This window comes from Leptonychotes weddellii, chromosome 10, assembly GCF_054177405.1.
Source record: "Leptonychotes weddellii isolate Sample4059 chromosome 10, ASM5417740v2, whole genome shotgun sequence".
In the NCBI taxonomy this organism is placed as follows: Eukaryota; Metazoa; Chordata; class Mammalia; order Carnivora; family Phocidae; genus Leptonychotes; species Leptonychotes weddellii.
The window spans coordinates 38,260,198-38,271,822 of record NC_138378.1 but is presented as its reverse complement, the minus strand read 5'-3'; the positions used below and the strand labels follow the sequence as shown (position 1 = coordinate 38,271,822).

Here is an 11,625-nt window from a genome sequence, read left to right as displayed (position 1 = left end):
ATGAACTTTAAATTAGAACAAAAGTCAAATGAAAACACAGAAAAAAATATTAAAGCTGAGGCTTCAATGTTCTCAGATGGAACAAGTATGACAAAATAAATATTCAGTGCGTTGGGCAGCCATAAGTCTGCAAGGAGAAGGCAAATCAGACACTTCCAGTAGGAAGGCAAAATTTGTTATGACAAGTCACCATAACTGGGGCTTGCTTTTGGAATTATCTCTACCAAACAAAAATAAGCCCAAATATCCACCTTTGTCATAGGATCATCATACGTGTTTTCATAAGTTTGAGAAAGTTAAGGTCTTCTAAAACTATGTGATGAACTAAAAATAGTGCACGGATAGCGAATTTAAAATTAGGAGAGGCTTTAGGTGACCTAAAATCTTGACTTAAGTACTGCACGGAAACCATTTGGCTTAATGTCTCTTCAAAAACCACAAACTGCATCCTAACTTCGCCCAAATGTTCTGTCTAGAGAATTCCCTTAGCGACAAGAGTGATCCTGGATGAGAATATGTAGCTACAAGTATTACGGAAAAAACGCCGAGTCCTCTCTGGGCGTAGATCACCTTAATGCAGGAAGGAAGCACATCATCACAACTTTCAGAACAGCACCGGGGCAAGGGGAGATACAGAAAGTTACAAACTGTCAAACTCGCTCGGAACTTCTTAAGAAGTCTACGTTCCAGGGATGGGAGAGGGGTTCCAAATCCCCAATCTCCTTCCTGCGCGCGCGGGTATCTACCGAGGGTCCCGGGAGAAGGGGTCCGGCTGCCCAAACGTCCGGCCGCCTGCGTGGGGCTCCAAAGCCGGGAAGCGAGCCTCACTGGTTTTACCTGTTTTCTATTTCGACCGGATCCGCGTCGGGCGGCTGCACCTTCACTTTCACCTCAGCCATGACTGCCCAGTTCCCGGCCCCTGAGGGGAGAGACGCTCGGGATCGCCAGACAGCCAGTCGGGGAACCGACGAACCGGGAACAGGGGAAAAACGGCGCCCGGCTTGGGCAGGAGCCTTCTTCCTCGTGTCGCAGCCGGTCCTTACTTGTTCTGTCGGCTTGAGGTGGCCAAGGCACGCCTGATCCGCCTCACTTGCCCGCGCCGCTACATCTTGTTTTTCAGAATGTCAATGCCTGTAGGACGAACAAGCCTGGTTCCCTCACTCTGAGTTGGGACGCCACTTCCGAGCACTTTCCAATGTCGGTGAAGGCATATTCTCAGAGACCTGACGTGAAGCCTTAGGAAAGGCGCTCGAGGTTGGTACCAGTCTCCGGACCTAGCGGCAGGGGCGGAGCTGGTTGCTAGGAAGGCAGTTTCCGCCAATCACCTGCTCGGCTCTCGTGGGCGGGGCCCGACTAGCAGCGTCTGTGGAAACCCAAGGAGGCCGCCGAGGAGAGGGCAGGAGGTGAGAGGTGGGCTTCCTGACTGGGGACCGTGGCGGTACCTCGGGGCTCCAATACAGGTCCCGGTGGCCGGAGGAGGAGGGATGGAGGAGGAGAAGGGCCTCCCTCGCTCCAGCCGAAAGGAAGCGGGCGTCCCTGTTTGCCCCTGATGGACAGGGACAGGGACCGGATGGGGTTCCGGATCCGGGCGGCGAGGGGGCGGTATTGATGGAAGGAGTTAAGGGGTTACGGCTGCTATTGATCCCAGACTGTCATTTGGGCCTAGCATGTCGGTCTACTTCTAGATCCTCTTTGCTTGGGGCCCACTGGCCGCCCCAGCCTCCCAAGGGTAGCTCCTAATTGCGGCGCGTATTACTCTCCTATTTTTTTTTTTTTGGACTAATTTTTCAACTATTTTAATTTTAACTGCCTCTTACTTAAATGGAAAAATGAGGAACAGCACCTTCTTCTTCCCTCCCTCTCCCTTCCCCGAGTCCAGCAATCCTTCTGTACAGGCTATTACTCTAAAATCAGTATCTGCAATTTAAATTCTTAACCTCTGACCTGGAACTATCCAACCAGGCATTAAATTCACTTCTTAAATTTAGTTATCCAACTTTAGGGAATGTAGTCTGTGGCAAAATTGAAACCAGAAGTTGTTCAGAGCAACATTATTTAGAATTGCACCAACCAAAATTAAAAAGAAACTAGTAATAGCCTAAATGCCCAACCACAAAATAATAAATAAGATGGTATAAGTATGTGGAAAATTGTAAATAAAAGAGTGAGGGTGAAGAAGTACACTATAAAAATTGAATGAACATATAGATTATAACTGAGTGAAACTTATGTATCCATAATTGTTAAAATTTGAAAAGGCTGCATAGAGATATAAATGGTTTTTGTATTAAGGTGAGGGTTCCTTCCCCCCCCTTTATCCTTTATGCATTAAGAATTATACTCCATCCCACCAAAAAAGATCAGTAAGGCCTCCATACTTATACTTAATTATTTATAAATACAGGAGGTAGAGTGGGAGACTTTTTGCTTGTTGCTCACTGTTTAAATCAGTGCCAACTTTCAGCTGAGGCATGGTATTCTGCAGCTTTCAAATGCAAGAACCACTTGGCGACAACAGCAGGGCCTTGAACCTGGAACTTTCCCAAGGGAGTTGGCTCTAAATTAACATTTCATGCCACATACAGAGTTACTTCTGTTCCTCTTGGGTGACGACTTGCCCTGAAGCCAAGAGAGGTGGCATGTTAACAAGAGGCAGGAAAGGGTGATAATGATTTAGGGGAAGCTCAGATCAGATCAGGACTGTTGGTCTCTGTTGTGATGTACAGTAGTCTCCCTTTATCTGCAGTTTTGCTTTCCATGGTTTCTCTTACCTGCAGTCAACTGGGGCCTAGAAGCAGATGATCCTCTTTCTGACGTCAGAAGGTCAGTGGTAGCCTAATGCCACATCACAGTGACTAGATCATTCGCCTCACTTCATCTCATGTAGGCATTTGATCATCTCCCATCATCACAAGAAGGGTGAGTACAGTACAATAAGATATTTTGAGAGTGGGCGCCTGGGTGGCTCAGTCGTTAAGCGTCTGCCTTCGGCTCAGGTCATGATCCCAGGGTCCTGGGATCAAGCCCCACATCGGGCTCCCTGCTCCATGGGCAGCCTGCTTCTCCCTCTCCCACTCCCCCTGCTTGTGTTCCCTCTCTCGCTGTGTCTCTCCCTGTCAAATAAATAAAATCTTAAAAAAAAAAAAAAAGATATTTTGAGAGAGACCACATTCGCATAACTTTTATTATAGTATGCTGTTGTAATTGTTCTATTTTATTATTGTTGTTGTTAATCTCTTACTGGGCCTAATTTAATAAATTAAACTTTATCATAGGTATATATGTATAGGAAAAAACAGTACATATAGGGTTTGGCACTATCTGTAGTTTCAGGCATCCACTGGGGGTCTTGAACATTTCCCCCATGGATAAGGGGGGGGGACTATTGTATTCATCTAATTTGTTCATTTAAAATAATGTCATTTCCCCATCCCATTTGTTCATGCTCTTTTCCCAGATGTGAGGTAAGTATTTAGATAATCAAAATCCCACACAAGACCTCAACAGCAAAAATGCAGCTGAAATGATAATTATTTGAATTAAAAATAATGTTTTTGGTGGCATTCTCTTAGTTTTTACTAGTTTTGCTGTATTTAAACAAAGCACTTCTCTTCAACTTTTGTGTTCAAAAAGGTGCCCATTGGAATTTATTTTCATCCACTTTTTTTAATGTAAGGAGGGAAAATGACTGCAGGCTCAGTGTGTGTTCCTCAGATCATACCATTGCGAGTGCCTCCCCCCGGAAAAGCCAACCATGAAATTGATAACAATACACTTTTGGAAATGAAATCTGGTAAGAATCAAATGTACTTGAAAGCATGTAAAATAACCTTGCCATACTCTTAATGTTCATCGGGTTGTTGATTTATCACTTTGCATGCTTTCTATAATTAGGCCTTGGGAATTTTGTAAAAGTTCCAAAATTTGAAACAGGGTTGTACTTGGTGGTTTATAGAGTGGTATATATTTGGATTAAAGTGGTTGGCTTTGACTAACTTTTCATTTGTAACAGTAGACAGTTGCAGCAATGCCTTGACTCACATTAGCCAAGGTAAGATGTCCCGGTTCTTCCCTGCGCTATCCCAGGATTCTTGTTATTTTGCTGGGATAGTAATTTGACCTACTAACACAGGCTTTCCAGTCAGACATGCTGGAGATTAAATCCTGCTTTTGACAACTTCTAGAGATACATTACTTAGCCTTTCTGAGTCTCAGTTTTTTCATTGTTAGTGAGAATACTGTCTGCCATTTAGAGCCACTGTGAGAATTAAATGAGTTGACATGTTATATGAGGTACGCAGTGTCTGGCACATAGTAATGCCAAAATAAATCTTAACTATTATTACAGAAAGAAAGCAGTGAATACATATCCTGGTAATGACAGGAGTGTATATATATATTTATACTAAGAGAGGAGATCTTAAAAGTTCTTATCACAAGAAAAAAAACTGTTGGTGATAGATGGTAACTACATTAATTGTGGGGGTGACTTTGCAGTATATATAAATATCAAATCATTTTGTATTTGATATTTGTATATCAAAATGTATACATTTGTAGACAACATGAATATATATAGTTAACATAAGGAGAAGAGAAAGCTTTTTTTTTTTTCTTAATCTCTGTGCCCAATGTGGGGCTCGAACTCATGACCCTGAGATCAAGAGTCGCATGCTCTACTGACTGAGCCAGCTTGGTGCCCCAGGAAAGCTTTGTAGATAAAACATATGAACAAATACTTGTTTAAAAAGACTTTGAGGGGTGCCTGGGTGGCTCAGTCGTTAAGCGTCTGCCTTCAGCTCAGGTCATGATCCCAGGGTCCTGGGATCGAGCTCCACATCGGGCTCTCTGCTCCGCAGGAAGCCTGATTCTCCCTCTCCCACTCCCCCTGCTTGTGTTCTCTCTCTCGCTGTGTCTCTCTCTGTCAAATAAAATCTTTAAAAATAAAAAATAAAAAAAATAAAAAGACTTTGAAATTCCAATTATATATATATATTTTTAAAGATTTTATTTATTTATTTATTTAACAGAGAGAGCGAGAGAGCACAAGCAGGGAGAACAGCAGAGGGAGAGGGAGAAGCAGGCTCCCCGCTGAGCAGGGAGCCCAATGCGGGACTTGATCCCACAACCCTGGGATCACGACCTGAGCCGAAGGCAGACACTTAACCATTGAGCCACCCAGGCGCCCCCCAATTATATATTTGATAGTTAATGTGTAAAATCTATTTATCTATAAATCTGGTGACCCCTGTGCTTCCTAGACAAATTCCAGCTAAGAATATTGTGTAATATACTATAGCTCCCTTTATCTTAAAAGCTAGTATTATTTTTAAAAATTCTCAAACCAGAATACAAATTTTAATGAATATGCCCATAACTCTTGGGAGAAGGTGGATTATTATTAACAAATGATGATATGAATGATAAAGTATCCAAATTGCCTAATATTTAAAATGTTTAATAAATAAAGAGGTTCCGGGCACCTGGGTGGCTCAGTTGGTGTCTGGGATCGAGCCCAGGGTGGGGCTCCACACTCAGCAGGGAGTCTGCTTCTCCTCGCCCTCTGCCCCTACCTCCATTCGTGTGCACTCGCACTCTCAAATAAATAAATAAAATCTTTTAAATAAATAAATAAATAGATAAATAAATAGGTTCTACAGTTCAGTACCAAAAATAATAGTAACCCAATAGAAAAGTGGGCAAAAGATGTGAAAGGACATTTTATAGGAAAGGAAATATAAATGTATTTTAAACATAGGGGAATATACATCTACCCATCCCTTTACCTACTAGCTGAGCAGACCTTATCCCCTGCTTTATTTACTCCATGGCATTTAATTACCACTTGATATCATGTATATACCTGTTTGTTTGTTTTGTTTACTGTTTGTGTGTCCTTCCTAAAAAGAGGCTCCCAGAGAGCTGGGTCTTTGGTCACTGGTGTATACCCCAGTGCCTAGAACAGTGTCTGGCACAGAATAGGTACTTGATAAATATTTGTTGAATGAATGAATGAATCTTACTCAAAAATGTAAGAAATGTGAGCTAAAACTATGAGTTTTTTTTTTACACCTAGGAGATGGCAAAAATAAAAGAAAAATTAATACCACACTATAGGGGTGAGTGTGGGGGAACATGCACTTTCATGCATTGCTGGTAACAATGTAAATTGTTTCAGTGTCCGTGAAGGGAAGTTTGACCATATTAGCTAAAATATCTTTTGACTGAGCAATACTAGTTCTACGTATTTTACAGATTTTTTTTTAAACGTTTTATTTATTTATTTGACAGAGAGAGACATAGCGAGAGAGGGAACACAAGCAGGGGGAGTGGGAGAAGGAGAGGCAGGCTTCCCGCGGAGCAGGGAGCCCGATGCGGGGCTCGATCCCAGGACCCCCGGATCATGACCTGAGCGCAAGGCAGACACTTAATGACTGAGCCACCCAGGTGCCCCGCATATTTTACAGATATTAAAAGAACTTCTTGCAAAGATATTCATTGCAGTGCTTATGATGGCAAAAGAAAAAGAAAGAAAGGAAAAGAAAAAGAGCCTAAATATTCACCTGTAGGGAATTGGTTAAATATTGGTTCATTTGTATAGGGATAGAACCCAATACAGACATAACAAAGAGTGAGGACACCCTGTATACCAGTATAGAAAACTATCCAAGATAATATTGTTCAATGAAAAAAGAAGTGTGTGGAACAGGATATGTTATGTCACCATTTGTATTAAAAAAGAGGGGAAAATAAGAATATATACGTGCTTGTATGGATGTAAAATATTTTTGGAAGGATACTCAAGACACCATTGATTGCCTTTGGCCATCTGATTGATGTCAGGGGTGGGAGAGGGTTTTAATTATATATCCTTTTTTGACTTTTTAAAAAATTGAGATATAATTAATGTATAACTTTATGTTAGTTTCATGTATACAATGTAATGATTTGATATTTATATATACTGCAGTCACCCCCACAATTAATGTAGTTACCATCTATCACCAACAGTTTTTTTTCTTGTGATAAGAACTTTTAAGATCTCCTCTCTTAGCAAACTTTTTTGACGTTTTGAACCTTGAATTGTATGAGTTTATTACCTTTTAAAATTTTCCAAGAAGTGTGGGAATCATTTACCAAGCCCAAATAAAATATAATAAAAGCATTTCTTTTTTCTTTTTTTTTTTAAAGAGAGACACAGAGAGAGAGGGAACACAAGCAGGGGGAGTGGGAGAGGGAGAAGCAGGCTTCCCGCAGAGCAGGGAGCCCGATGTGGGGCTCGATCCCAGGACCCTGGGATCATGACCGGAGCCGAAGGCAGACGCTTAATGACGGAGCCACCCAGGCGCCCCTTAAAAGCATTTCTTTTTAAAAAGCATTTTTTTAAGTAGGCTGAACTCACGACCCTGAGATCAAGACCTAAGCCAAGATCAAGAGTTGGAGGCTTAACCGACTGAGACACCCAGGCGCCCCAGTAATAGCATTTCTGAAGCAATGCTCAAAAAATAAAAAATTAGGGATGACAAATAAATAAATAAATAAAATCTTAAAAAAAATAAAATAAAAAATTAGCTTCCGCTTTCTTTTTTTTTTTTTTTTTAAGATTTTATTTATTTGACAGAGAGAGCACAAGCAGAGGGAAAGAGAGAGAGAGAGAGAAGCAGGCTCTCTACTGAGCAAGGAGCCCGATGTGGGACTCGATCCCAGGACCCTGGGATCATGACCCGGGCCGAAGGCAGCCGCTTAACCGACTGAGCCACCCAGGCGTCCCTAGCTTCTGCTTTCTAAATGAGTGCTGTAGTCTTAAAACGGAGCCCTGCTCTACTTGCCTCAGTGCGTTATTGGAACGGCACAATAACATCGTGATTCAAGAGCATGGGCTCTGAATCCATAGCCAAAGTGAAACCACAACTCTGCTGTTATCGAGCAACCTTCTTAACCCCTCTGGGACTCAGTTTCCTCATCTATAAAGTGGGTATAAAATGGGACCTGTCACATAGGGTTGTACACATGCATTGAGCTAATTCATACAAGGCACAGTGCCTGGCACAGAGAAAGAACTCACTTATTGCTAGTTATTGTTATTCATTCCTATGATGTATAAAAAATCTCATTAATTAACTGACCCACAGAGACTGTGCTACTTTAGTGTTAATTACAGTTACCCTGTTTTGGTTTTTTCAGACACCCCTGATGTCAACATATATTATACCCTGGATGGCAGCAAACCTGAATTTCTAAAGAGAATTGGTTATGGTGAAAATAATACATTTAAGTATACGAAGCCTATTACTCTGCCTGATGGAAAAATACAAGTTAAAGCTGTTGCAGTCTCTAAGTAAGTTAAGAGCATGGTGATGAAAATAATTGGTAATATAATGACGTTACATTTTAATTTTATTTATTTCTTCCTATGAGAAGAAGTGCTGTATTAGAAGGGCACTAAAGGCAAAGTTATTTTAATTTCAACATATCTATAACTTTTGGGTTTTGTTTGTCTTTTTCCAGGGTATACTGTAAAGTGCACAAATCACGAGAGTACAGCTTGATAAGGTGTAATGTATATTAAGACTGTTTTTCTTCTGACTTCCACATTGGGATTTGGGGAAGGAAGAGCCTTTTTAGGGTTTGGGACCTTTGAAGTGATTCATCCAGCTGTGAAGGAAATACTGGTTTTAGTGGATGGTCCTTTTATTCCACAGGACATGACCTACAACCACTACCATCATTCTCTATTGTATTTTGTGTTGACGTAATCGGTCTTCATGGCTACTGTCAATTTAATTTGTTGGACATTAGCTCCTTTATCCGTTTCTTTGTCCTTTCTTTTCTTCTCAATGACTTTTTCTAATTTTCAGAGGCTCTTTTTTTAAAATTATTACTATTTTTTTTTATGTTCAGTTAGCCACCGTATAGTTTTCAAACACAGAAACACAACTTAACTTGGAAACCGTGTGTTGTAGAGAAAAAAACCCAAGTGCTTTGCACGTCTGTGTGTCTGTGATAGAGGAATTATTCTGCACAGCAAGACAGGTTTAGCCACATTTTTGGAACACCTTAAAGCCCCAAACCAGTAACAGGCTTTGAGCAGGTACTTTAAAAAAAAAAAAAAAAGTCTTCCAGGCTCCCCCTGGTGGCTGAACTACTGCATGGCTTTTGAGGAGAACTACAAATTCTACACAGATGACAGCTTTGGCATTTGAAAGTTTTAAAAAAGAACAAAATAAAAATGAAACAAACAAAAATCCTCATACACATTATTATTCTTTATTAAAAATTGGCTTTTTTCACTTGCCAAACCACTTGTGTCAAAACAAGTCATCTCAATTATTAAAAATTAACAAGCAAAAGACTTCAGTGCCTAAGGCTGTAAGGCAGGCCCTTTTATAACTTGCAGGTAGTAGTAAGATGAAGTAATAATTACTAACTATGTAATTCAGAGGAGTCAGTACAGTTTTCAAAAGAGTCTAAAATAAGGTCCTTCTTTATGCCTCTCACCATCTTACTCTTTGCCCACTTAGTGTCTGTTCTGAAAGCACTGATAGGAGTTCAGGTATGCTCAGCTCAGGGAAAGTACTTATACAAAAATGTTTTTGAGTCTTCAAGACAGAAAGATTTGTGCTTGTATACATTTGTGACAAACGTATTTAAATGCAATAAATTTTCTTTATGGAAATTATACTGCTTCATTCAAGCCTTTTTCTAGGTACTTACAGTAATTAATTTCTTAATGAGGAGAAAAGGCTTTGAAATGAGAGTGTTAAGGCCACTAACATGCTAAGAGGAAAAATTATGGTCATGAAGTTTTGAGTGATTTGGGAAAATATGATACAAGTGAAAACAAGTTAGGATATATGAGTGCACTATAGTATTTTGACATTGTTTAAAAATGTGTCAGGACAGGGGTGCCTGGTGGCTCAGTCGGTTAAGCATCTGCCTAAGGCTCAGGTCACGATCGCAGGGTCCTTCGATCGAGCCCTGTGTCGGGCTCCTTGCTTGGCGGGGAGCCTGCTTCTCCCTCTCCCTCTGCCTGGCACTCCCCCTGCTTGTGCTCTCTCTCTCTCTCCCCCTCTGTTAAATAAATAAATAAATAAATAAATAAATACAATCAATCTTAAAAATGTGTTAGGAGAGAACTGAAGAAGGGCACTGACCAGAGGCGGCCAGGAGTGAGTGAGTGGAGGGCAAGGAGTGCTCATTGTACGGAGCCAGCCCTCTCCCCCTTCCCTGAGCTAGATGGCCAGGGACATTATGGCTGTCTTTGTTTCAAAGGAGTCAGGTTGAGGGGCAGCCCCCCAGTCTCTTTCTGTCCCAGCTCAGTTTGCAAAAGGCACTAACATGTAATTCTTCTCTATTGTAAGCTTTCCTTTTTAAAAAAAATTTTTTTAATTTAAATTCAATTAATTAACATAAAATATATCATTAGTGTCAGAGGTAGAGTTCAGTGATTCATCAGTCTTATATAACACCCAGTGCTCGTTACATCTTGTGCCCTCCTTAATGCCCATCACCCAGTTACCATCCCCCATCCCCCTCCCCTCCAGCAACCCTCAGTTTGTTTTCTACGATTAAGAGTCTCTTAGGGTTTGTCTCCCTCTTTGATTTAGTTTGCTTCTCATGATTAAGCCATTTGAAAACAAAACAAACAAACAAGCCCAACTTTAGCATTCATTGCCTCTGGTGATTCAGTCATGGTTTGTGTTGTTTGTGTTGATAATTTTTGTAGCTTCCAAAATTTAATGGTGAGCTTTGCTTTTGTGATAAATAAATATAAATAATAAAGAATCTCCACACTTATTATGTAACCAGTGCTTCTCAACCTTGGCTGCTGAATCAGTTGGCTATTGCTGTATAACCAACCACCCTGACATTTAATGTCTTAAAAGAACAATCATTTATTTGCTCATTATTCTGTCAGCATTTTGGTGTGCATTCAGCTGGGTACTTGTTCTCCTGGTCTTTCCTGAGGTCCCTGACCTGGCTGCAGTCAGTTTTTTGGCTCACCTTGAGCTGGAGAGTCTAAGAAAGCTTGAGTCACATTTCTGGTGGTTGGTGCTGGCAGTTGGCTGAGCCTTGGTTCTCCACCTGGGTCACCTGAATTTTTTCATTCAGTTCCAAAAGCTGTAAGAGAAAGGGCAAGCCTGGATATGCAGATGTTTTTCTAGTCTCTGCTTGTGTCATACTTGTTAGTGTTTCACTGGCCAAAGCAAGTCACATAGCAACCCCCAAAGTCAATGTGTGAGGGGATTCTGCAAGGGCACAAGGGCACCAGGGCATGCAGATAGATAAAAGACATAATGCCTCAGGGACTGTGATTGTAACAATCTACCACAGGTTCCTATCAGAAATCACCCAGGGAGCTTTCCAGAAGCTCCAGGCCCAGGTCATACACTCCAGACCAACTAAATAACAGTGTCTTGGGGTGGGACACAGGCATCAGTATTTTTTTTTTTAAAGATTTTATTTATTTATTTGACAGAGAGAGATACAGCGAGAGAGGGAACACAAGCAGGGAGAGTGGGAGAGGGAGAAGCAGGCTCTCCGCAGAGCAGGGAGCCCGATGCGGGACTCGATCCCAGGACCCCGGGATCATGACCTGAGCTGAAGGCAGTCGCTCAACCAACT

General features: G+C 41.3%; 1 protein-coding gene across 5 annotated transcripts in view; it reads left to right on the top strand.

The window, feature by feature from the left end:
* The first annotated feature begins 817 nt into the window (after positions 1-817).
* DZANK1 (double zinc ribbon and ankyrin repeat domains 1) overlaps positions 818-11,625 on the top strand; it is a 54,398-nt gene continuing 43,590 nt past the window's right edge. Inside the window, exons 1-4 of one of the 5 annotated variants that reach the window (XM_081831981.1) lie at positions 818-1,403; positions 2,778-2,919; positions 3,677-3,793; positions 8,185-8,338. In XM_081831981.1, coding sequence (XP_081688107.1) covers positions 3,685-3,793; positions 8,185-8,338 — 263 coding nt within the window. In that variant the 5' untranslated portion in view covers positions 818-1,403; positions 2,778-2,919; positions 3,677-3,684. Of the gene's footprint in view, positions 1,411-1,440; positions 2,920-3,633; positions 3,794-8,184; positions 8,339-11,625 lie in introns of those variants that run through there. The other 4 variants (XM_081831976.1, XM_081831978.1, XM_081831982.1 and 1 more) reach the window with 4 other exon arrangements.